General features: G+C 42.3%; 1 protein-coding gene across 1 annotated transcript in view; it reads left to right on the plus strand.

Moving 5' to 3' along the window:
* The first annotated feature begins 851 nt into the window (after nt 1-851).
* Nucleotides 852-27198, plus strand: part of ADARB2 (adenosine deaminase RNA specific B2 (inactive)) — a 365467-nt gene continuing 339120 nt past the window's right edge. The window contains exon 1 of the mRNA XM_032623691.1: nt 852-1063. Within this exon, the coding sequence (XP_032479582.1) occupies nt 964-1063 (100 nt within the window). The 5' untranslated portion in view covers nt 852-963. The remainder of the gene's footprint in view (nt 1064-27198) is intronic.

Consider the following 27198-nt stretch of genomic DNA (forward strand, 5'->3'; position numbering starts at 1 on the left):
AGGTAACAGCCAAGGGATATGAAGGAAGAAGCAAAACAAGCAAACAGACAAACATGCAGTTTCTGAAAAATGAATACCCCTAAGAGGCTGTCTCCCGGGGAACTGCAAACCTTAGCCCCTTTCTGAGGAAGTGAGAGCTTGGTATTTCTTAGAGAGAGACTTTCCCCTTGGCACACAAGCATTATAACGGATTCACTAGTTAAAAACTGTTTGGTTGGAGATACAGTCTCTGCATCTTTCTGAGCGCACAGAGGGGTAATGCCCTGTCCCTTTGGTCTGAGCAGGAAGCCTGGATCTGGGGTAGATTACTCTGCAAGCTGCCCCTCAGGCTTCTCCCTGAGAAGCTGGCTCAGCCTGCCTGTTCCCTCCCTCCTGTGCAATCTCCTTCCCTCTCCACGGGTCCTGGGCAGCTCCATCCGTCCAAATGGGAGCTGAGTTTGCAAGCTGACAGGGCATGCACAGGGCTGGTGGTGCTGATGTCAGAGCCAGCAGACAGTTGTGATTGGATCTAATTAGACTTTGCAGCAGCAAATAGACAAGCTCCCTGCGTGATTGGCTTCAAAGTGGCTGGTGCCAAACAACTAGCAGAGGTGCCAAAGTAGAGCCCTGCGTTTGGAGCCCAGATCAAGAGAGGCTGCCGGGGCAGGAGGAAGGGGAAGAGGAGGAGGGGGGGCCTGGGCTGGGCGCACCTTTCCTTCGCGGTCCCTCCGGCCCTAGAGCGCTTTGGTACTGGAGCTTAGATCGCGGCTCTCAGCCCAGCTGGAAACAAGTGACAGAGAACAATTAGAGAGGAGGGCGGGCGGGAGCGCTTGAGTGCTCAGTCCTAAAAAGTGAACCCGCTCCCTGATTTGCAGACGCATTTACCGGCGGCGGCGGCGGCGGCGGCGGCGGGCGACAAGAACAGGAAAGGTGAAATTGTTTAAGAAAGGATTCCTGCCCTGTTCCACTTACCGGGTCCCAGCCATGGCATCGGTCTTGGGGACCAGCAGAGGGTCCGGAGGGCTGAGCAGTCAACTGAAATGCAAGTCCAAGCGGAGGAGGAGGAGGAGGTCCAAGCGCAAAGGTAAGGAGCTGGTTTTCTGCGCCGTCTCCCGCGAACTCTCCGCGCTGCGCCGCCTCCTCTTGTCTGTGGGCTTTGCCTGTTTCCAGCAGCTTCACTTCAGGATGCTGGTGGGATGTCGGTCGGTACAAAGCAGAGCGCTCGGCTCTGGAGTTAAGATCCGTTTGTAAATGCCGGGGCTTCCGCAAGCCCAGAGAGGGTGGCGAACCAACGGAGCAGAGGGCTCAGCAAAAGGCAGAGGAGAGGGGCTGAGGACGGGGCTGTTCCTTTGACTGGAGTACGGGCCCTCCCTGGACTCGCACTCCCTGGCCGCTGGCCACCTGCACTGCCTCTGACCCTCGCAGAGGCAACGTTAGCTCAGGGGCCAAAGGAAACCCTCTCTTAAGCCAGCATCCCTAAGAACGAGGGACGGGACCTCGTGCCAGCTTTTCCATGCAAACTGTCTTGGAGGAAGGAGTGGGCAAAACCCGGGAAACAGCGTCCCTTCGTTGGCTGACAGTTTCTATTTAGAGTGGTACCCGTTGTTTTGTAAGCACGGGGACCTGCAGAGAGAAACAGGGCTTATCTGGGGGGAATAAGCGGAAATTAATACATGAAAAGAGAAACAGGCATTACAGCTTGTTAGAGGTGAGAAAAACTGCAAACCAGAAAAGGAGAAAAAGCAGCCGATGACAGGTTGCTCCCGACACAACATCGTGTCTGTGCCTGGTTCCCGATCTGTTTGGAGAGGAGCCACCTGAAGTTAGTCCCATCAGTAGCCCAGGGCTCCCACAGGGGCTGGTGCACAGCCGGCCCAGCTCCACGGAGGAGGCCGGTCTTGAAATGTCATCCTAGTCGGTGTCCCTTCCACGGGAGGGTGGAAGGAGTCTTCCAGGGCTGCCAGCTCTTCCCCAGAGAGGAACTTGTTATCAGCAGCTCCTTATCATGAGTCTGCAGGAGAAAGTTCAGTTCTTACTATTTGAAATAAGGCGTTTTTTTTTTTTTTTTTTTTAAGTGACCAGAGAGCCATAAAGAACAGTTGAAAGGACACAACTAAAATGTATCAGATTTTCCGGTTTTCTGCTGGAGCGTGCAGAGTTAGATGTGGTTGAAGTTGTAAGTCCTCTCCCAAGAGGACTTCTGCCCCATATTTTCCTAACTGCTCTCAAACAGTCCCTGAGTCCTTCCCGACTTCTTCCAATAATAGAAATTAGCCGGGCGGTTTGAAGACATAAATGCCAATAGCACACAGTCGTTAATTATGATTGTATGTCAGGGTGGCAGGGAGCAAGGCGACAACTTCCCAGGAAGGTTTCAGAGCCTTCCATGTCAAAGGGGGTGATTCTGTCATTCTAGTTTAACTCTTGGGCTGCTAAAATGAATGCCAACTATTCACTTTGTTACCTGAAAATTTCACTCTGAAACAGATCTGTTAACGTCTTCCAAAAATAATGCTAACAGAAAGTGACAATGGTATTGAAAAAAATCACAGAATTTAATAATGAATATAAGTTTTAAAAGAGATAAAAAGGAAATGTTCTCTTGTGTACTTCAAGAGTTCTTATTTTCCAGTCTTTTTATTTAGTATATTTAAAATTGAAAAGCATGGAATAATATTTTGCAATAAAACAAAACCTATAGAAAGAAAATATAAGCTGATGAACATCTGTGCCTTTCTCCAAATTCATTTTTTGTACCTTTAAAAGTCAGTCATGCCGGCTCACAAGGCATTCGATTTCGGAAGGGAAGACAAGAAAATCTGAAGGAGGACTTCATTGGCTATAAACTTAACTATGACAATCCAACATAAATTTTATATGAAATATTTATATGCTTTGTTTTCAATATACCAAGTCTCTTAATTTTTATAGCCAAAAACTGAAGTGGGAAAGGGTAATCAGGATGTGTGTGCTAATTCCTGTTATGCGTAAATTTATCCGTGGGGTGAAATTTCCTATGGCATCTGCCGACAGCTTATCGTGGTCTATGAGTCAAATCAAACTGCTAAGTATTCACTTTTTAGGGGAAAGTTAACAGTGCAAGTGTGTGTGGTCAAACGAAAAGAAAACAGCAATGACAGAGCACTTTAAATCTTTATTTGCGTTTTCCTGGGAATAGATCAGTTTGTATATAATGCCCAGTTATTACGGATGCTTTTTTTCCCTCTTCTATCAGGACAATAGTGAATTTAAATTATGTTCTAATATGCATGCATCTTAATAACAGTAATTGAATAGCATAGCCTCAGCTTTTAAGCTTATCTAATAATAAAGCTCTATATTTGTCACAATTTAAAATCCACACGTGTATGGGTGGCTGTTAAGGAATTTTGGTAAGGCTCTACTTAGTACTAACTAAAGCCACTGATCGTGAGCACAAAGAAGGAGTTCCCTTTGTATGTGAATAAATAAATTAAAATAAACGTTCATTTTTTTGGCCAATGACAAGTATACTTTCCACCTGTTCTAATGAACAAGAGTCATTTTGAAGCTGCATCATAACTTTTAGTTTCCTGGAGCTGTCAGCCGAAGTGCTATTGGCTTGCTATATGTATTCTCTAAAAGTGGCTTTGTTATGATTTCTTTATTATGCTTTTTATTGTCAAAATCTGTGGGCTCCGAAATAAAAACTCTGTCGCTACAGTATAAGTGTGGAATTGATACCATACTCCCATTATTATTAACTATGATCCAGAGTCTCGGAAGTAAATTATTTTCCTGTAGGAGGTATTTTTTAGTCACCATACCACACAGAAAGTAGTTTATATCATTAAAAGTCAAAAAAACCCTAAAAATCAAAATAAAACTTAGTCACAGAATATGACTTTGGGTATTACCTAGCCGAGACCTGCATTTGTCTCTCAGATAAACTTTCAAAAGGATACTGAGCAAACCTCCCCACCCACCAATCCTCCTGTTATTTTATTAGGAACCAGTGCTGTCCATTTCTCTCCATGTGTTATTTTTTAGTTGGGACTTTACCTTAGAAATTATTTATGGATGTTTTACTTTTTCTGTACAAACAAGAAATGTCAAATTGTAACGTTTTTATGGGAAAAAACAGGCAGTTAAAAAAAATCTGTGAAAAGGACAGAGTTTTTTTTTTTTACACATGTGGTTAAGGAGTGTTCACCTCCCCTGTAACATGTGAGACCCGTCAGTTGATTCTGCTTCTATTTCATGCAAAGACTTTCAGAAAACCCTGGCAGCTCTTGTAGTTTGGGAGAGTTGACTGCTGCCTGCCCACACAAAATACCCACTTAGCTCATTTCTCTCGGAGAATTCTAGGAGACTGTGCTCTGCTTTACAGTTCTGGGTAAAATTACGTGGGGTGATTGCACACAACCACGTCTGTTATGTGGCTGTATTAGAGAAATGTCTGCCTGTATTACAAGAGAATTGAATGTGTGAATATTGTAAAAGGTACATATTTTAACCCTAAATAATAAAGGCAAAGGTTGAAGGGTTCTTAAATTAGTATCAACTCAAGCAGGTAGCACAAAAGGCAGCATCATCAAAACAGTGTAGTATATAAAGGTAAGTCACTTAAATTTTTATCAGTTAATCTCTGGACCGTTGGATACCTCCAGGGTAATATGCCTGAGGAATTTCACAGGTGTATTTTTAATTATTAAAATAGTATATGTATTCTCTTTTGTTTCTCTTGATCTTTCTTTGGCGAGAGTAGTTTTCCAAAAAGAAGCTGTGTGTTGGCATGAAATGAATTTTGTGAATAAAATGTTTTTAACATTTGACCCATGAGTATATACAATGTATAAAATGACTGAAATTTCTGGAAATAAAAAAAGATTGCTCTTTCAATACAAACATATTAGGAAATGGACTGGGTACTGATACTAATTCAGTATCAGGAGGTAAACAGGAAGACAAGGTTTTAAGTGAAGTGCGTCAATCATTAAAACAGAGAAAGGGAGGGAACTTTGGAGAACTATTTTAAATGCTGTAGAAACAATCATTTGGTAACTCGGTCCCCTTGAATTCAGCATCAGCACACCACCTGTCTTTTTGAGGCATTTGACGGCAAACTAAGTTAATGCTTGAATTTCACATACTGTTCCAGGGGGATCAGTTACACAGAGTTTTAGAAAATTGAGGGTGAATTTTGGAAGCTAACACACGGGTAAATCTCTGCAGAAGTAAGCTGATGAATCATGAGGAGGTAGGAGTGGCCGGTTGCTGAACGTGGGGAAATGCAGATAAAAAGTTGGCAAAAGGAACAGGATAAGTAGAGCAGATGGACTGCAGACACAGGCTTGTTGTGAAATGGAATTCCGTGCAAAGCTAATGAAATACAAAGATGGGCCAAGGATGAAGGTGGGAGGCTTGTGGCTCTCAGCCCCCGCAGCGGCAGAGTAGCTGGCGGGTCTCATCCTGGCTGCTGGGGACTTACTCCTGCATCACAGCCGAGCGTCCGTGCTCACCACTTGCCTCGCTCGCCCACAGCTCCAGAGGAAGGGCTGGATTAGGTGATAAAATTAAATTGATGAAACTGTTCGCCATCCTCTAATTATGTGAGGGCTTCTTCCTTTCTCTTTTTAAAATTTGTATTAGTACTTCTGGTTTCTAGTGACCCGTGTAATAGCAGTAATTTGAGATTGCTTCAAGGGCATTAGATATGATGAGTGAACTTGAATTTAGAATAAAAATATGAGATTCATGTATCCATAGCTAAATAGTGGTGATTCGGTTATTGCAGAAGTGCTGTCCCAGAAGAGCATTATGTAAGGAAATGCAGAATAAGGAAATTGCATTTTTCTTTTCTTGAGGCATGGAGAGACAACTTATGCTCTGAAAGCATTCAATGTTCAATTTATAAACCATAGATGTTTGTAGTTGTGTGTGTATACCTATATACATATATACAGAGTGAAGACAGTGGAAACATTTGAGCATTTTTTATGTCTGCCTGCTTTTTCTAAAATGCTAGAAAATGAAAGCACTGTTTTTATAATATGGACAGTTTTGAACAACTCATAAACCCAAAAATAATTATACTACTCTGTTCTTCATCATTTAAAAATATTATCTCTAAATGCTGCACTGATAATGGAGCTCTTAATTACTAGCAAACAAGATTTCTAAAAGGATAAATTTTCACATGGTAAGCAAGATTTTAAAAGCACTTATTTTAGCCATTACTAAACTGAATAAAGAAAACAAGGTGAATGTCAAGTGAAATATGAAAAGCACGATGTGCTTCGCAAAATAGTCAAACTGTTGAGTGTTAACGTATCCATGAGCTTATACATCACGAGAAAAAGCCACACAGCCATGTACTGCCTGAGCGCAGCAAAGACCTGTTTCATGTTGTCGAGTCTCTGTAAATAGCGAAGCCAAATTAACCCGTCTTTTCAGTTAAATGGTTCTCCTGCACTGAAATACAGAAATATATGCTGTGAAATACTGGATTATGCAAAGAGAATTATTTATTCCTCACTATTAATATATTATAATTCCCTTAAGAATGTATCACTATCAAAGAAAGGGACATTACTTTCAGAAAGAGGGGAAAACGCCTGCTTAATTCTTGATCCACATGTGAATCTGATACCCTCCTGTGGGACTTCCAGAAACAGAAGGGGAGGGCACACTGAGAAATTTAAAACCTAGACTCTTGTACTTGCATATGTGACTGCCTTGGTTCCAAACATCCCTCTTGGGTGATTAAAATTTTATTTCCCTGTTTATTTTATTTAAAAGGAATGGGGATGGGGGCTACTGCCTCTGATTTCCTGATGTTTAAGCCACATCACAGCAAATGTAGCTCTGAGAGCCCTAAACCTCCATCCACAGATTTGTGAGTGAATCCATTTTCCCAGGAACCATATCCAAGAAATGGCAACCTAGAAGTGGAAATGTTTGCTTTTTAAGCTATCAATAATTTTCCCCAAAATAAACTTGGCCACTTGCAAAGACAGCTGATTTTTTTCTTAAGAATGATAAATATTCGAAAATAAAGAGTTAATCTGAGTGCCTGAGTTCTCTCCATACACTGTGGACATTTAGTCATCTTTTATTATAGTTACAGGTATTAACTATGAAGAGTAGCAAAATAATTTCATTTTATTATTTCACGGATGGGGAATGAATACAACTAGCATCTGGTTTCTGGTAAGAAAGCAGCTAGTAAGTGTCCCTTTGTGTCATAAAACACACACACACACACACACACACACACACACAAATTCACTATCATCTGTTTTAAATTATGAAAATTATCAAGTTAATGTTAAAAAATTTTTAAATCTCAAAAAGTAGCAAGCAGGTAATATAAATTTTATGTTCATACTAAAGAGGGCATTTTATGCTTGATTAAGAAATAGTGTCCAATAAATGGGACACTTATAATGATAAAGAGTAGCATTTAAGATGGAAGAGACATATCAGGTGACTTTTAGATTTTAAGACCATTTTTTTTTTAATCCCTAAGAGATGAAATTTTAAAAGCTTTTTTTAAGCTGTGTTCACGTAAAATCACAGGACTGGAGGTGGCTTCATGTGGCTGCTTTGATGCAGAGAAGGCAGACAGAGCAGTCCTGCTTGTATACCTACTAACACAGCCCCAATGTGAATAGTCACAGGGGCTGTGCCCTGCAGCTAAAAAGTTCCAGCTCATGTCCACACCGGCTACTATCAAAACCTCCCAGGACTGGAGAGAGAAGCTGGTGTGTAAACAAAAGGTGGAATAGGACAGTTATCATTTCCAGTGTAATTACCTGTTCACTTCAGCTAAAATCTGGTTACATCCATTCCACTAAGCGCTTTTATAATGGTGCCCACAGAGAACTTTCTCACAAAAGAGATCGAAGTTTCTTTCTGCTGCTGTTTCACCATTTGAATGATAAATACAGCTAATATTGCTCAGAATATATTAGCCATCCTTCCTTTCTGGACTCTCTACTATACAGAGGTGACTCTTACATCCAAATGTTAGCTCAGGGCTGCCAGGTGATCGCACATAATAGAAAGTGCTCCTTTAAATACTTCAACTAGGATGTGCTTTGGAGACTTTTACAGATTTAATTAATCTTTGCCACTCCATTTATTTGAGGTGAAATCTCTAATTCTTGTTTCCTGCCACCGATAGGCAGACGATCTGCCTCATCATTGTATAATGTCTTAGGTGATTGCTCAAATATGGCATGAAAATAGGCCAGAGGGGGACCCAGTTCTCTGAAACTGGAGCCCAAGTCAAATACTTTCTCTGTTAAAACCAAACCAAAAGTGGGGTGGTTCTGTTTCTCAGAAGCAGGACTTTGGAATCATGATAAAGTAGCTCACAGTGGACACCTAGGACACCAATAATTGATTTTAAAACTATTTTATCAAAGTCCATCGGAAGTACACAGATGTCCTCTCTTAAAAATTAATGCAACATTTCCTAAAAGTTTAATTGCTTTTGGAAAAGTCCAATTTAATAAACGTGACAGAAACGTCAGCAGAATAGATTTTGACCTCCTCTACCCCCAAGTCTGGCTGCGCTCACTCATCCCTGTCTGGAACAGATGCTGCTCCTGCATTTGGCTTATGGCTGTGGAATCTACGTGTCCTTAAAGGAAACATGCTCTCTTTCTAGTAGACTGTGCCCAGACAGGAACATAAAGGTGCGCAAGCTCAGAGACTGCCAGCCATGTACAATTTTTAAAGATTTTTTTATAAGTTTGGATGTTGAGCAAAACAATATTGCCTTTTACTATTCCTTAGGTGAATAAAAGCATGGAAGGCCTACTTTAACCACAGACATAAAGATATTTTATTTGTGTTTTAACTCTAAATATTCACACTGTGGATGAAAGTTTGTAAAGGACCATCCGGATTCTAACAGAATTCTAACAGAAAGTGACTTTTTAATTCAAAACATATGGTTCAAGGAGAAATTGTTTTAATTCAAATGAGTCCATGCTGCTAATTTTCTTTCTAAAGAAGAAGTGAATTTGAAATAAAAATCATTGCTTTGTCCCTAGGTTAAATAATAGCTTTAAAAATACTCTTAAGACAGTAAAACAGGAAATACAGTAACTTTGACAGCCCTTCAACGATACTGAGCTGAGAGCAAATACTATCCCCCTGACGGTGGCTTTGGTGGCAGCACGTGTGTCACTGTACCAGCCCTTCTCAGAGCTGCAGGGGGGTCTATTCAGGGCTGGTTGAAATCCAGGGAGATATTTTCTTCTTAAGCATTTAGTATGATAAGTTTATTCATTTTAGATCTAAAAAATGTGGAGTTCATATCATTTTATTGTCGTCACTTGAGAAACAAGTATTTTTTAGTGAAGTTAAATTTATTTGGGGCTTTTGTATGTAGATAATGAATAGAGTTCAAGTTGTTAAAAATTGCACTTTCTGTAGACTGTTAATATATACATATAATATATACAGATGACAGACTCAAGATTTAAAATACATATAAGCATTTATTGAGATAATGAATATTGAGATATTAAAAGATTCTCCATCAGCTGTCTGGAATAGCGGAAGTCTAATATATACTCATTTTCAGATAAACATTTAAAAAATTAAGTATAGAAAAAATCCTGAGAGCATGAACTCCTTAAGAAATAGTGAAAAAATGAACTTGGTTGATGATCATGCTTTTTAGTGTTGAGAAAAACATCATATTTAAAATTTTAAAATTTCATAAAGATGTGAAATAAATCTTTTTTGTCTTTTCCTCTAATAAGACTTAATCTATCCCCTTACATCATAAAATGAGAGAAACAGAAACCATGGTGGTATGAAGGGATTTGAACAGAAGGAGAGGGGACAGGAGAGAGAGAATAACTTACAGATCTCTTTCTTCCTGTGCTCTGATCAGAGTTCATCTTCCTGCATATTTTCTGTATCTTCCAAAACAGAGAGGGCTCTTGATTGAAAAGTAGGGGACATGAGATCCAGTTCTGCTCTGTTTGCAGTTTGCCTTAAACATTGCATATGTATTCAAACAAGGGCTGTATTGGACCTGTGTGAGTACCTTTTATTCATTTGCAATCGTGTCTCCTTGGGTGCCTACTCTGGACTGGGCAAAGAACTAGGAACTAAAAAGATGAAAGAAAAAAAGTCAACAGTGTCCTCCTTCTCTCTGAGCTTGTATTGGATTTGCGGATATAGACACACAAATGTAAAATCAGGGAACAAAAGCAGACCACCAGGACCCCAACATAGTATTAGGTCCTATGGGAATTTTTTTTAATACCCAATATTAGCATATATTTTACAAAATTGAATTTCTATTGTATTTCTTTTATCATTGCAGGTGAAACCTCCTGTATAAAAACCAAATCATTAAAATACAAACTCCTGTAGGTTTAAGCCTTTTTATCCCCTCCGCAGTGTCAAAACATAATAGCTGCTCAATTAAAATTCACTGAGAAAGTTGATTTCATTTTTGAAATCAGTTGTTTAAAGAAATAATCAGAATGTAGTAAAAGGGAGGCTTTTCTAAGGAGATTGGGTACAGATCACATGAGCTGCTACAGTTTACAGCAGGGAACAAACCACATGAGGGGTGTGAGTGGGATGACATTCATGTTACCTTGGGAGTGATGACCGCTAGGGAAGGATGTGGCTTCTCCCATTCTTGTTTTGTGGAATTGTCTGAAGGTTTGATTGGCGGGCGTTTGTCTTTGTGCGTGGTGATTTCTCAAGGGGCCAGATGTACTCGTGTGGTCCCAGAAATTAGCACACAGGCTCTCTCATTGTACACCATCAATAAATGGTTGTTGCAGAATCAATTTATAAAGGGCACTGACTGACTTATTTTTAAGCCATTGCTATGGAAATTTGAATGTATTCATTCAACAAACATTTATGGGACATCTTTATGTGTCAGCCATCGTGCTAAATGGCAGGGATTAAGCAGTCACAGAAGCTCTGGAAAATGTTCTGAAAGAGCCAGACGGCACATCTGAACATGGCCCTGGCTTCTCCATAGTCCATGCTGAAGAGATAGTGCACAGTCCCCCCGCCGGAAGCTGGGGAGGCACATTTGCCAAACCAGCCCCGCCAATGATCGTCACGCTCGTGGGTGTTCGTGTGGATGGGGTGAGGTGCAACCCTCAGACCCAGACAAATTCCCAAGGTGCCCCCCTACCCTTGACCCTGAGGAGTTCTTCTCTGCCTCTCCGTCCTGTGCCTGCAGCTTGGGCACAGAGGCACACCCCCTCCTGTCTCGTGGGTGCACACGTGTCCTTGAATCGATCCTACCTGCAACCAGCGCCCGGACTCCTCCTTCGAGACAGGACCAGGCACCACCCCAAACTCAGCCACCATCCTGCTTCTCATTTCACAAAATTCCATTCTGTCCTCATGGCTGAGGGTAAACATTGTGTGCATCTGTGTAGTTCAGAAGTCTAGCACCAAGCCTGAGAAAGTGAGTAAACCAAGCGTCTAACTTGTGGGATGGTTGGCATCTCTCTGCCTGGAGGTGATGCAAAGTAGGTACAGGGCTCATCCCAGCAGTCATAGGAGGCGTTCCCACCACCATGTCCACTCAATACTGTGGACACAAGATATGTTGTGGAAAAGATGAGCCATTGATCCTGTCCCTTGTTTTTGTGTAGATAGCATGTTTCTTGGTCTTTCATATCTCTTACCTATTAGATGACCTTGGAATGATCTCTCTCTCTCTCTCTATTTCACATACATTAATTAAGCAGGTGACGTGTGTATAGCGCTAGGAGATAAAATTCTTTAGTGCGTGACTTACGTGGTCTGCTCACTTTGGCTACAGTGATGCTGGCTGCACTAGTTAGGACTTGATATTTATCTGTAATGATACTTAGGAAAGTCTCCAAACTTGAACATCAGGGAAACAATAAAAAATGCAAGTTGATAAAATTGAAACCATACAATGGATTGAATGCTACATCCCGTTTGTATATATTTGTAATAAAATAAATAGGAACTTGGTGTGAGATACTCGTGGTGTGACATCACTGGACTCCCTGGTCCAGGATGGGGGGATGTTGAGTTTACCCACATCCCAGGAAAAGCGTATGAACTAAACATTCATGAGCCTGGATGTGTCTATTTTACAGAAAGTTAGCCTCACCCAAAAGGTTAACAAAACACAAGGGAGGACAAGTCCTGAAAGATTCATTTAGTTGATACTCTGCTCTTGAGCTTTCAACAAGATTGTCTTGATTAGTCACGTGTAAATTAGCTCTGCTGAGGCCATTCAACCGACTGCCCATTTGGCCCATAGACAATAAGAACTAAAAATTAGTCACTAATATTTATTGAGCACTTACACTGTTCTACTCCAGAAATTTCTCTCTGCTGCACCTACTTATCTATAAAGTAGGAACAATATCTGAACCATAAGATTGTGAGATATATAAATATATATTTCACATACATTCACGTACATATATGTGTGCATATATATACAGTCATTCAGTGATTAGCAAAACATCTTCATATTTAGGTGACCTATAAATGAACCTTTAAGATAAAATGTAGAATAGAGGAGTTTTTTTGTACTTATCAGTCTAAGTTAACCATACAAAAAAGTCTACATAGAGAGTATATTAGTCAGCTAGGGCTGCTGTAACCAACAGCACAAAAGAAATTTATTCTCTCCCAGTCCTAGAGTCTGGAGATGGAGGTCAGGGTGTCAGCAGGGCTGGATTGTCCTGAGGCCTGCCTCGCGCTGTGTCCGCACATGGTCTCCCTCTGTGTGTGTCTGTGTCCTCATCTCCTCTTCTTATCAGGACATCAGTCATATGGGATTAGGACCCACTCCAATGACCTCATTTTACCGTAATCACCTCGTTAAAGACCCATCTCCAAACACAGTCACATTCTGAGTCCTGGGGATTGGGGCTTCAGTGTGTGAATGTGTGGGGGACAGAACTCAGCCCGTAACAGCAGAAAGCACTGTTCTTTTTACATTTAGAGACATTTCCTGAAACTAAAGCACACTGTTGGGTTATCAGTGCCCTCTTTCCAGAAACATTACCTCCACCTCAATAAGGGCCAGAAAATTCATGTTCCATTTTCATCACCATGATATCTCTAGTATATAAACCATAAAATCTCTGGTGGATGAGAAATGCTTGTAGAATTGGACTAACGTTAGACTTGATTAAATAATGTCCAGAATATTTTTTCTTGATTATTTTGTCATGAGTGTTGCCATCTGATCTGATGATGTAAACCTACGTGGATTTTATTTTATTCGGCCTCTTGTGTCCTCCTTTCCTGCCCCGTGAAGATTCCCATTTCTACTTAAAGGTAGTGTGAACCGTGATGTTCCGAGGAGGGTTCTCTTCCACAGTGTAAGTGGTGGGAGGATCCCACAGATGCGTGCACACACACACACCCCATGGAGGGCTCTTTCTCCTGCTTGACTAGAATCGTCCTGTGCCTTTCTTACTGAGAAGTTAACTAAAGATCCTCTTTATTTCTGGATATTTCTGGATGAGGGGAGTGAGACTCCGAGACAAGTGGCTACTGCCGAGAGCTGGGTCGTGAGAGAACCTGAATTGGATCCTGTGGTTTTCAATCAGATGCTCTTGGTGAGGACCTGCCGTCCTGCTGTGGAGTTGAGCATGCAGGTCCCTGGAAGGAGGGGACTTTGAGGGTGAGGTGACGTGGTCTCTGGGAAAGCGGGGCTCATTGCCACTTGGGGACCCCTGAGCAAACATCTCAGAGAACGTCACCAGTGCCCGTGAGTGCCGTGGCATAGAGCGTGACATGGAGCATGACGTGAGGCACTTGTGGGGTCTGCGCTTCCCGTTTTCACAAAGATGCTGAAGAGCATGAAGCCAGCTCATGATATCGTAATGCGTGTGAGTGTGTGTGTGTAAGAACATGTGTTTGTGGGCATGTATTTGCATATATGTAAATACATACATAGAGAGAAATATTTATATACAACTGTGCTTTCATTTGCTCAAATAGCCTCAGCAACACAATTATCTGATTTGAAGGTTAAAGAAACCCTTAGAGATGGTTCAACCAACTCAGACATTTTTCATTTTTATCTTCATTTTTCAGATATCTAAATAATACAGATTTGCTCCACAATAAATATTAATTGTTGTACAAGGCAAAAATATTCAACAACTACAATGAATTAATATTAGAGGTGAGGAAATTTTAAATTCTAGTTTTAAAAATCAAATACAAAAATAGAAAGCCCTAGTGCCGTACATACACAACACCTGCATACACAACCACTGCCTACACAACACCTGCATACACAGCACCTGCATACACATCTGCATAGACACCTGCATACACACCTGTATACACATCTGCATACACAACATCTGCATACACAACTTCTGCATACACAACACACACAAAAAAGGTATGTCTAGATGAGCACACCGTTTATAGTGATACTCAAATTAGTTAATATTTTGCGGTGAAAATGAAGCCCATTCTTCACTCAGTGTAACCCTGGAACTAAATCTGAACGCTCTAAAATGTTCTCATCATACTTAAATACATTTTTTGTTTACTGTGCTCCTGGATTTAAAAGGAGAACATCCTGAACTACCTTGTGTGTGTCTGTGCTTGTGCACAGGATATTTTTCATAAACTTTCATGTATAAAGGATACGTTTAATGTTCTCATTTCCTAGATTAAGCTAGCTCAGAGTCTGCGCTGTCTGTACAAAGTCAAAATCAGCTTGAAGCCACAAGTAAACATATAGATTCTGTTTCAAATTCACTGAGTAAATGGACGAAAAGTGGATTACAAAACAAATTTGGGTAGAGAATAGTCAAATGGGACATCCGAACTCAGCATATGATTACTGATCCTGAAAGTATCAACTTTGAAACAAAACAGTTAAATAACGGTGACCCTCATAAGTAAGCAGACTGTTCCCACAGTGTAACAAAGGAATATTAGCATTAAGGGAATATATGCAACTCCACTGGCACAAATGGACTAAAATTGCTCTTCCCATCTGTTCAACGTCTTATTTATAAAATCATTTTACATAAACACACACAGGTAGATTTCTGGGCTTGTAAAATTTCTTTGTAAACAAACCACCAGTTCTTGGTGACATTGTGTTTATAACTGGAGAATGAATCTGGATCCCTTACCTTCAGCAGTGAGAATGAGAGGCTGCCTCGTGCCACTGACCTTGAGAGGAGAGTGGCCTGAGCAGATTTCTGTAGACCCCTCCCCGATCATTTTGTGGAACTGACGGAGGCTCCAGACCCCGACCTGGAGGGGTCAAGGGAGGAGTTGAGGGTGGATAAAAGTACAGGCTATGTCCAATGGAAGGGCCTCTGAGCCCCCAGCCCAGAACAGGTCTGACACGGATGCAGCATTTCAACAGCATCATACCTGGGACTCAGGTTACGTGTGGCAGGCAGTGTATGCGGCTTAAACAGACTGAACTTCCCTGCTGATGGATGTACCAACCATGCATAAAATTCCCTATTTGCAAAAATATCTTCCAACTCCCAATTGACTTACAATAGAAGTTGTCCCTAATCTGAGTGTTTCCACGTGTGTGCATGTGTGTGTGTGAGAGAGACAGGGTGGGTGCAATTGTGTGCCTTTGCACACCATGTCACAAATATGGAAAAAGAAAAGCCAGGTCACTTAGTATAAGTAGAATCTTTACAGATAAAAAAAATGCATGGGCAAATTTAGAAAGTACTCTGATAATGAGCTTGTATTTTCAAAGTTTATTTTCAATACTTGTTCTTTCCTAATTCTTTTACATCAACATTAACATTTGTTGGTCTTCAAACACACAGTAAACTTTCGCCTCTTGCAGTATTTTGGTTCCTTTTCTTCTCTTGGTTGCCTTATTTTTTTAAGTGACTTTGCCTTTTTACGCAAGTTGAATGATAATGAATCAGTTACCCTGTAGTGGTCAGTCTTGAAGCTGAGGCCCCTCTGAGCTGAAGAAGGTAGAAAACTTGAGCTTGAAATTTAGGTTTGTTCATTAACAACTTCCTGCATTTCATTCACATGAGTGCTGATTTTTCTTCCAGTTATGTTCATCGTTTTCCTTATCACGTTTCACAAAGGTACTACGCTTTTGGAATCACTTTCATTAAATCAATGGGAAAATCAAATGGATAATGTTCAATGTAGACTCGTTTAAGGAAAATAATGGATGCCTTAAACTTTCTGATAACCTTGCAAATGGAAGCATCCACGGTGAGCAAGTGTTGCCAAGAGACCAGGCACACATGAGCCAAAAAAGAGCAATCTATACACTGTTCATCACTCCTCTTCTTTTCATTGCTGTCTTAGCTGCTCTTAAAATGTGTTTTCAGTGGACTGTCAAGCCTTTGCCAATTGGTTGTTAAGGAGGGCACTCGTGTACCCAGGTGTGCCCAGGTGGTGCCTGTGTACACCTGAGTGTAGGACTGATTAGACATGGTTCCCTGTTTCACTCGTGAAAGCATCCCGACTTAAGACGGCTAACCACGCAATCACACGCCCCATAACTTATGAAACAATACTGTTATTATTATCCCACTGTTCCTCAAAGACCCCCTCAAGACATCCTTCCCTCCTTTGTTACATTTTCCTGAGCTATATATCACCATACATTTGTGGGTGTGATGTTCCTGCTTTATATCTGTCTAATTCTCACTAAACTACAGTGTTTCTCGCATACCACCCTGAGTTTGCATCCATGTCAGGAGAGACTGGAACCATTTCTAAGCAGGACTTCAGAGCCGGGGTGCAAGCAGAGAGCCAGTGCAGTGAGCCAAAGTCCCCGGTGGAGGAGAGGAGCACAAGGCGGGGGGACCACACCCATGATGCCCACGGTCAGGTGGGTCCACTGCTGGATGCTCAGCTGCCTCTGGTCCAAGAGCTGCCCCTTGTCACACCCCTCGGCGGCCTGACTCAAGGGGCTCCAGTGGCTGGACATCAGGCCCCCACGTGTACATGCTGGTGTGGTTTCTGCCCCAAAATCACTGAGAAATGAGACAAATCTTACATGCAAATGAAAAGAGCTAGGAGATTTTCCGAATATAAATCCAAAAACAAAACGAATGCAGAAAAGCACACCAAACCCGGGTGGAGACACAGGAAATGTTGCTGTGTAACACCTGTGTAGTGAGGCCATAAGTAAAGGATATGAGCAGAATCGAAGGAACATGTTTGACAAAACACACACGTTAGGGAATTTTAGGTGTGCTCTCAATTCCATATGTCCCAGTGTGAGTTTAAAAGACTTGGGTATAGCTTATAGTTATCCAAGGCACACGTGAACTTTGAGGTAATTTTCTAGACTTTAAAAAGTGATTATCATTTTATTTTAATATTCTCTACATTTAGATCCTTGACATCCATAAGAAATATATACTCAGAGATTTGTGAATCTTAAGTCTGCCGAAGCAGGTCCTTTCTCCCATGGCGCAAAGTAAAATCTCCAAGTGAAGTTCCTTACAGCGTGTGAGATGTGTTGGTTTTTTTTTAAGTTTGGGATATTTTGATTTATATAAATGTAGCAGGTTGGTTTGCTGTGAGACTTCTCAGAGTCCAGTGCATTTTGAGAACATCCCAGGCAAAGAGAAGCATACAGTGTTTTCTAAACTTATTTCAACCTTGAAAACTTTGGGGGACAAAACATTAATATCTCAGCTAACACCAGCACACAGTGGGATAAAGCTTAGGGAATGCCCAGATGACTGAACATTACTGAATGTTTCACAGGCTCCTTCACAACGGACTCTGCCGCTAAGTAATCTGTGTAACGCTTTTGAATTTATGTAAAATTTCTATTTTCTTCCTAAGAGCCATACATTTCACGCCTTTATTACTGTCACCAGCCATATTGGACGTATGCTGACCAGATTTAGTGTTCTTGTCTGTACTCCAGCGGGATCTAAGTCACCTTCCTGGCAGGGAAGCCTGCCTATTTCTGGGACCCTGGCAACAGGACTAGCCTGTGCGCTGGGGTGTGACACAGCTCCCAGAACCACGGACCTGCGGTGGCTTCTGCAAAGCAGAATGGGCAGCTGACCTCCTTGACGGCCATGTGACTGTCCAGGAAGGTGCCCAGAGCTTGGTCCAGCAGCTGGAAGAGGAGGGAGGGCAGTGGTGAGGGGGTCCTCGACCCAATGTCCAGCCTCCCAGTTCTGAGCCTTCCTGAGCACTGCCTGGCTTTCTCAGCCCCTGGCCCCGTCCGTTCACTTCTAATAAAGGCTCTTTTTTCTTAAAACTAATGGGTTTAGTTTCAACAGCTTATAAATAAGTACTAGCACATTATTTTCTTTTCAGGACCTTTTTAGAATAATAGAGAAAAGCAAAAATGGAACCCACACTGGTGAGAAGTGGCTGTTAAGTCATTGGCCGGGTCGCCTCCAGCTCAGTTGTTTTACTCCTGGTCAGCATTCTTCAGGAGACGATTGAATTTTAACATTGTGATACTTGCACGTTCCTACATTTCCTAGAACTTCGGAGTCAATTTTCACCCACAATTTTAAAAGAATTCTATTATTATATTTACTATGAAATAACCTTTAATGTTTCTCAGCCAAGTAATCAAAATCTATTATTCATACAGTAAAAGACACTAAAGTGTATTTAGTGGCTTTAATTTTATTCTTAAACCCTACTTACTTTCAAAAAGAATATTACAGAGTCACCATAAAACACAGAGGTACAGTGGACCTTTGCAGATAAAAATATACTTTCAGATTGAAAAGAACAGTCTGGAGAGACAGTATGACTACTGTAACTGAACATGAGATGCTAAGTGCTAAGCTTCCTGGTAGCCAAGGCAAAAAGGGAAAGAGTTAGAGACTTCTTTTCTAACAGAAGCAGTCAGCTCAGGATGACAAACCACATGAAGAAAAAAATTAGGTTATTTGACTTGGGAAAAAATGGGAGAAGATATAACATGCAAATTTCAATGAAGCATCTGGTTTTTAAGTAGCTGATTCTGACAGACTGTCCAAGCAGAGCCAGCTCTAAACATGTACCCAGCATCACTTCATAGGGTTCATGCTGATAGGGTTGTGTCAGGACCAGAAAAGCAAGAGAGTAAGTACCCAACTGAATAAAATCCAGCTCAAGTTATTTAAATAAAAAACGTAAAAAGTGGGTTAGGACCCAGACCTAGCTTTTGCATGTAAAGCTGAATTTTGAGGATCCCATTTTACATTCTGAGCTGGATGCCCACCCAGTAAGCCAGCAATGAGAAGCGAAGGCCCAGCAGACTACAAATGCTCATTAGGTGAATTATCTTACTTTTGGTTTTTAAAATGAAACAAAGATTAGCAATTTGCCTTTAAAAACTTGTGCCTCAATTCTGTTTGCTCCTCACGCCAATTTCTGGATTGAGGGGCTCACACCTTGCTTATGGAGGTGCTTCGTGGTGCCAATCATAAACTCAGCCTGAATTGTGTGAACCCCTCCTCCCAGAGCAAAAGTGACCTGGACCCTGACCTCTGATGCTTTCAAATTCTGGCCTCCAACTGTATATAGAAACTACTTAAATTTTCATTTTTTTTAAAACTACCGCGATAGCCCAAGGAGAACTTTCCTTCTCTTAAATTTCCTACACACATACTGCTTAGCCATGTCATGTAGTTTTTTAAAGCAGTGGAATATTTTTACATTGAAATCATGTAGATCTCCTCATGCAAAAGAAAGCGCTCAGGTTTGTAAACCCTTAGACGTCTAGGAAACACATTTTGTAAACCACTGGTTGACCAAGCATTGGACCCTGATGCAACTTGTAAAGTAGTTACCTTTTATAGTGTGTTCCCATGCTGCATCCCCCAGCTAAGCTGTCTCTATTCTCTTATGGAAGCAAGTAAATACAATATGATGATGGCCAGCTTGAAAATGACAAAGAGCATGACTCTTATCTCTCCTTGTTCTCCACGAGATCTGGAGCCCAGAACTTCACCGATGGGGGGTGTTCAGTTAATGTGCGTACATTGAATTCTAGTCCACCTCCTTGTGGAACAGACTCCTGCACATAAGATGCTTAGGTTGACCTACAGTCTCTTTACATAAAGCCTCACCTGAAACACTTAATTCTCATTTCTTTTTGGCCAAACAAAAGAGCATTTTTGGCCTTAAAAGTGATCTTTAAAACCTACCAGAAACTGAAGAAAACCTTGTAACATGGTCTCGCTGTGAATATTTACACACATGCGGGACTTGCATGCCTGTGTTTAGGCACTTCTAAGTGCCCTGTACCTTCACAAGCTTCATGCCCTGCTACTCACTCGTCAAATTGTAGACATCCCAAGAGCAACGTGGCCTGATGTGATTTTCTTCCCTAATTCTGCACACAGCCAGGACAGGTCTGTAGGTAGGTGAGTTCTGGTCAGGACCCTGGATATTTTGCTGGGACTCTGTGCTGTTCAGCTCAAAGCTTCTGTGAAACGGATCAGCCAGTGTTGACCTGCATCACCACCTGAGTGACCTGCAACCTCTGCATGTGTGTCCTCCTCCAGGTCCCCAGGGTCCGCATGGCCCCCAGACGAGACTCCCACCTGCCTCCTTCAGCTACACATTTTCCTCCAAAGGCCACTTTCAAAATCTGGTGTCAACCAGTTGACACTGGAAACGATGTGATAGACTCTTACAGGGAGTATAAATGAAAAAAAGTACAAACGGAAAATGCATTGTCACAAGTAGGGGGCTTAAGTGTGAGCAGGAAAACAGTTTTTGCCCAGTGCACATAGTAATTAATGGTGGTTCTCAGCAGCAACAGCAGCAGCAAGACTGAGCGAGATCTTTCTGGAAAGGGTAAAGGGGAGCCTTCCCAGTCACACTGGTAGGCAGCCACCAGCTCTGCAGGCAGGAACCACACAGCATGCCCCCACCAAGGGCTCTTCATGCCCGCTTCTTCATGCAAAACATGCACAGAAAATGAAAGAAATGAATAATGTAATGCACCTGGTAATTTCTTACCTTTGTATATAAGAGTCCTTCAAACATAAGTAATTTTTGCTTGTATAAGAGCTGTGTGAATTCTTTCCAAATATATTAATGTTTACAGGAAGAGAAAGGGTTGCATTTCTGCTTGGAAAATGGCCAGTTTGCATAAATCAACAGTTTTGAGCATGTGTTGTGTGTCAGGAGCTGTGCAAAGAGTCAGTTACAAATAAGAAATTAGTCGCTGTCACTTAGGGCTCTGTCCTGGAGGAACTTGGGTGCATGAATTTTAAACACCTGCTTTAAATACGACTTATAACACTATTGTTCTGTGAATTTTCTTAACGGATCTTAGGCATACATAATTTGGAAATTTCTTTTATTTTTTTTAATGCGTATATTTTCAGCAAAAAATCATGGGCAGTTTGAGAATCCTGGGAAGCCAGAACTAAACATCAGTCTGACATGAATGGGGGCGCGCCCAGAGAAGGTCTCTAAGCTGGACTTTCTTTTCTGGATGCATTTGGAGGCACAAAGCACAGCTCAGAGTTGTATGAAATTCTAGGTGGCTGTAGGCAGTCTACCACCATCTGGAATCATCCAGAAATGCCAGAACCACCATTCCTATTCCTTACAAAGGTGGAATCTACACATGTAAATCTGCAATGACATGGGCAGAGAGGAAGCAGTTGTTTTCATGAAAAGAGGATCACACTCCTCGGTTTCAGAGCCCTAGTAATTAATGGTCACAGCCCCCAATTATTGGAACCTATAATACAAGACAGAACTGAGTTACTGAGAAATTAAGTAACTTGATTAAGATGATAAACTGTTAAATTAGCTCTGAACGTCTCCAGATTTCTTATCGCTGGCGCCTTTCTCCTCTGTCAAGTGTGGGCGGGCACCCTAGTGAAGACTCCCTGTGATGAGGTGTCCTCCATCAGAGAGCAGAGTGACACACACCTGCTGCTTAGCAGTGCTGACAGGTGCTCCCACCACTCCTGTGACCTCCCCGGCGGTTCCAGCTGGGCCTGGGCTGAGTCCTCTCCAGGGGGCTGAGTGTGTCCCCTTCCTGGTGAGACCTTGGTCCATCCTTGGTTTCTCACATTGACAGTGGTAACGCCAGCTCCCGTGAAAAGAACAGGAAGCGGGACAGACAGATGCAGCTATAGCTCTAAGACAGGAGCCATTTCAGGGACCTGGTGAGCCCTGGACTGGGCAAGGCTCAGGTGACCACGCTGCCTCACAGCCGCTGGCTGAAATCTCCCCGAGAGTTTGAGAGAACTGACTTCCAACACCATGAGATGCTGCACAGAACACAAACGTCTTTCCACACTTGGGCCGAGGTGTGGTGGTACCCAACACTGCAGCCTCCCCGGGCCGTCAGTGGAAGAGTCTCGGGAGCGTGTTGAGAGCCCTGCTCTTCTCCACATGGTCTGAACAGGTTGAGAAACGGTATCAGGAGCAAAGCTGAAGCCCCGATATTCTCTTTATGGCAGAAAAAACAAGGCTGGAGGGAGGAACAGGTTTGATTGCCAGAGTGGACGGCTGGGGACCGAGGAGGAGGTGGTCGGTGGGCTCGGGTTCTCCTGGGGTCCGGCCCCTGGAAGTGAGGCAGACGATCTCATCACCCCCGAATTCAATGGCTGCACAGGTCTCCCCTCTTCCCCCAGGGCTGGAGTGAATCAGGCTGAAGGGACCTCTCCTACACCCACGTGAAGGTGAAATTTTCTAAATATCATCTTATTTGTACTGATCCAACCTCTTGTCTGCGTGCCAATCACAGATGAAGTGTTCATGTGATCAGCACCAAACACAGAAATTCATATGTATTTTTCTTCTAAATAGTAACTCTTTAGGAGAAAGGATGATAATTATCCAAGACCCAGGATGCCCTTGGTGCCTAATTTAGTGCCTTGGGACACTGTCGTGGACACAGATGATTAGGACTTATTATTAAGATTCAGAGATGATGAGGAGAAATACAGATGTACGCTTCTGGTCTGAGTATAAAGGGCAATAAATACTGTTGACATGGGACAAGTTAATAACTAGTATAAATCAGGGATGACGAAGACACGGACTGCCCAGAAGCCCTCCAGTCTTCCTTCATCTTCTGATGGACGATAAACCTCCATACTCAGGGTGTGAAGGCCCAGGACGTGCTGTCCTCCACCAGACACCTTGGAGAGGAGACGCTCTCAGGAGAGCAGCACGTACGTAAAATGACCGGGGAAGGAGAAGGCCGCAACTTCTCAAATTAGCATAATTAGTAATTATCTCTTAATAGCCCCACTTGGCTTCAGAGACTTGGCACTTGAAATTCTGCTTAAAGTTCAGTGAGAAAAAACATATTTCATGCTGAAATGTCTCAGTAACACAGCTGAGCTGCCAAGGTAATTGTCTGCTTGAGGTAAACGGAAGGAGATGAACAGGTGCACACCTGGGTCCTCCCCTGTAAGAACCAGGTATGCAATCACACCTATTTTGACAGAAAATACCAAATCTTCAGCATGCGCCCCAGTCTCTCTTCCTGTCTTTGAAGATACTTTCAGAATTTTCTCTCCCCGGGTAGCCCATGTCACCAGCCAGGTGCTAAGAACCATTCCATCTAATGAAGCATAATATCGCTTCCCTTAGATCAAAAGTCTGTCCAAAATAAAGGCAGCATGGAAAAGAAAAAAAAATATGAAGAAAGAAGAAACAAACACATCAATGTCATAGTCAGCAGCTAACAAATCTTACACCTTTCTGTTTGCCTGTTGGAACTCAAGTCCAAATAAGAGCTAATAACCCTGAAAGTTAATGTGTCTACAGCAAGGAAACAGATGGATTGTTTCTAATTCTATGAAGACATGTTTGGCAGGACATAGAAAAGAAATATTTACAGTTTTTCACAGCTTAAATAGCATCTTTCTTTAGTCTGGGCAAGGAACCCTTTGTGACTTGTCAAATCAATCTTTTGTTATTAATTAGTTGTAGTCATTTGTAGAAAGTCCACACTGTCACCTTATGAGGTTTGAGTGATAAACCACTGGACGGAGGGTTCAGATAGGAAGGTGAGTGGGTCTCCGGTTTGCAGCTGTGGCCGACACTGGTGCAGTACAGGAGCAAGAACCGCCCAAGGGATGTCATTCTTAGGTTAAGAGATCAGTGGTGTCAGGAGGTTGAGGGTGAAAATGATCGTCAGGATCTGAGACTGCTTCTTCTCGTTCCTCCATGGTTAACACGTTCCCCTTGACGAGTCCTCCTTCGATAACCTCAGTTCTTTCCTCTGCACTGTTCATAAACTTAACCTATTAAAGAGCACAGTTAATCATGTCACTCTGTGGATTCAGAATCCTCAGTGGGTTCCCCTTCCCAACTGATCTGACTCAAACCCTTGTTGGCGGGTCCAGGGCTGCACAATCTGACCCAACCGTCCTTCCCCAAGGACCTCTCGTCCCCATGTCACCCTTTCTCCATCATAGTCAGGCTTCTGGTGCCTAGCACACTATTATATTTATCAAATAGATAAGTTTTCAAATGTCCAGTATGTGGCCAGGCTTAGTGGATGCATCAGTGAATAAAACAGAAAAAAAAAAAAAAAATCCCAACCCTCTGGTAGTGTTCTGCCTTTTGGAAAATTCTCTTTTCTACCATCTCTTGCCTGACAATCTTGTACCCTCCTCTTGGGGTTTAATCTAATTACTGATTCTTGGTTTAAATATTTCATTGACTCTCCAAGGCCACACATTTAACTAGGACACTGGCTTTATGGGATTAAGCACCTTGTGTTCTAATTATTCTTCTGTGTGTGGTCTCCCCACTGGGTTGGGAGTTCCTTCAGATGCTGTATTCTTTCATCACGGTGTTCTCAACACCCAGCATGGTGCCTGACAAGGAAGAGGCATCTGTACCAATTTCACTTCTTTGTTGGCAAGCAACAGAAATCCAATCTAAGTAACTTAAATGAAGAATTTGTTAGGAATGTTCTGGGGGTACAGAGATCAAAGGGTAGCGAGATCAAAGCTGGAGGCAAACAATCGGAGCTCAATAATAATGACAGCTACCTAAGGCAGCTCCTGGGATGGACCACCAGCCGTCAATTTTGAGTTTCCGTCAGGGGCTCCAGATGCTTCCCATTTTTTGGAGAAAGAATCAGGTTGGTTTAGTGGGATGAAGTACCTACAGAACAAAGGAGTAAGAGCTTGCTGAGGGACGGATGGTGCTCCACCCAGGAAGGAGGGCGCAGAGCAGGCATGAGGCAGGCTTTTCCTATCCCTGAAAATGGTGTTGTCCCACAAAACAGCGTGTGTTGTATTTAGCTCACCAGATAGTATGCTCAGAATAAAAGTCAAAATCATATTATAGTGATTGGGTACTCATCTGTGTTTTAATGTTTCCTTTCTCTCTGCATCAGATATCCATAGTAAAGAATGGAGCAAAACACAGTCATACACTTCACCTGAACTGAAAGGTGAAGAATGAGCTATTAAACGTGTGTTACCAAAACACATTTAGATGAAACGTATTGTAACACCCTCCCCTGCTCAAAGCACGCCTTGAGTGTTGGCTGGATGGACCTAGTGACTCCCTCCTAATGGACGGGATGTGATGGAAACCATGGGGGAGGCCTCTTTGAGAGTAGGTGACAAAGCAGCTGAGACTCCCACCCCCATGGTCCTCTCACTCCCGCTCTTTGGCAAATTGGCAGTGGACACGGGAGTGACTTTGGAAGTGGATCTTCCTCCGTCAGGTCTTCAGATAAGCCCTGAGGCAGAGGCCGAGCTGAGCTGCTAACCTGTGGGAAATGAGACAGGATGAGTGTCCTGCCAGTCCCCGGCCCCCACCATCCTACTGTCTGTCTATGTGGGTTTGACAACCCTAAGTACCTCATCTGAGTGGAATCTTACAGTACTTGTCTTTTTTTTGACCGGCGTCTTTCACTCAGCATAATGTCCTCAAGGTTCATCCATGTTGTAGTGTGTGTCAGAATGTCCTTCATTTTTTTTTTTTTTTTTTTTTTATGCGTTACGCGGGCCTCTCACTGTTGTGGCCCCTCCCGTTGCGGAGGACAGGCTCCGGACGCGCAGGCTCAGCGGCCATGGCTCACGGGCCCAGCCGCTCCGCGGCATGTGGGATCCTCCCAGACCGGGGCACGAACCCGTGTCCCCTGCATCGGCAGGCGGACTCCCAACCACTGCGCCACCAGGGAAGCCCTGTCCTTCATTTTTACGACTCAATCATATTCTATTGTATGTATGTATCCCATTTTGCTTATCCATTTGTCCGTCAGGGGACACTTGGGTTGCTTCCATGTTTTAGCTGAATAATGCTGCTATGAAAACTGGTGTAAAAATATCTCTCAAGACCCTGCTCTCAATTCTTTCGGGCGTTTACCCAGAAGTGGAATTGCTGTGTCGTATGGTAATTCTGTGTTTAATTTTTTTAAGAACCCCCATACTGTTTTTCATAATGGCTGTACTATTTTACATTCCCACCAGCAATACACAAGGGTTCCAATTTCTCCACATTTTCATCAACACTTATTATTTTCTGAGGCTTTTTTTTTTTTTTTGGTAGTAGCCATCTTAATGAATGAAGATCAGTGATGTTGAGCATCTCTTCATGTGTTTCTTGGCCATTTGTGTATCTTCTTTGGAGAAACATCTGTTCAAGTCCTTTGCTTATTTTTTAATCAGTGTGGGTTTTTTTGTTTTGTTTTTGAGTTGTAGGAGTTCTTTATGTATTCTAAATATTAACTCCTTATTAGCTATGTGATTTGCAAATATTTTCTCCCATTCTGTGCCTGGTCTTTTCATTCTCTTGATTATGTCCTTTGATGCAAAGAAGTTTTTTTTTTTTTCCTTTGCTCACACCTACTCTTTTTTTGTCTTTCTTTTTTAATAGATCCTTATTGGAGTATGATTACTTCACAATACTGTGTTAGTTTCTGTTGCACAACAAAGGGAATCAGCCATATGCATACACATGTCCCTCCCTCTTGAGCCTCCTTCCCATGCTCCCCATCCCACCCCTCTAGGTCATTGCAAAGCACTGAGCCAATCTCCCTGTGCTATGCTGCCGCTTCCCACCAGCCAACAATTTTGCATTTGGTAGTGTATCTATGTCAATGCTACTCTCATTTCTCCTCAGCTTCACCCTCCCACCCCATGTCCTCAAGTCCATTTTCTATGTCTATCTCTTTATTCCTTTCCTGCAACTAGGTTCATCAGTACCATTTCTTTTTTTTAGATTCCATATATATGTGTTAGCATATGGCATTTGTTTTTCTCTTCCTGACTTACTTCACGCTGTATGACA

Source organism: Phocoena sinus, chromosome 2 (genome assembly GCF_008692025.1).
Source record: "Phocoena sinus isolate mPhoSin1 chromosome 2, mPhoSin1.pri, whole genome shotgun sequence".
In the NCBI taxonomy this organism is placed as follows: Eukaryota; Metazoa; Chordata; class Mammalia; order Artiodactyla; family Phocoenidae; genus Phocoena; species Phocoena sinus.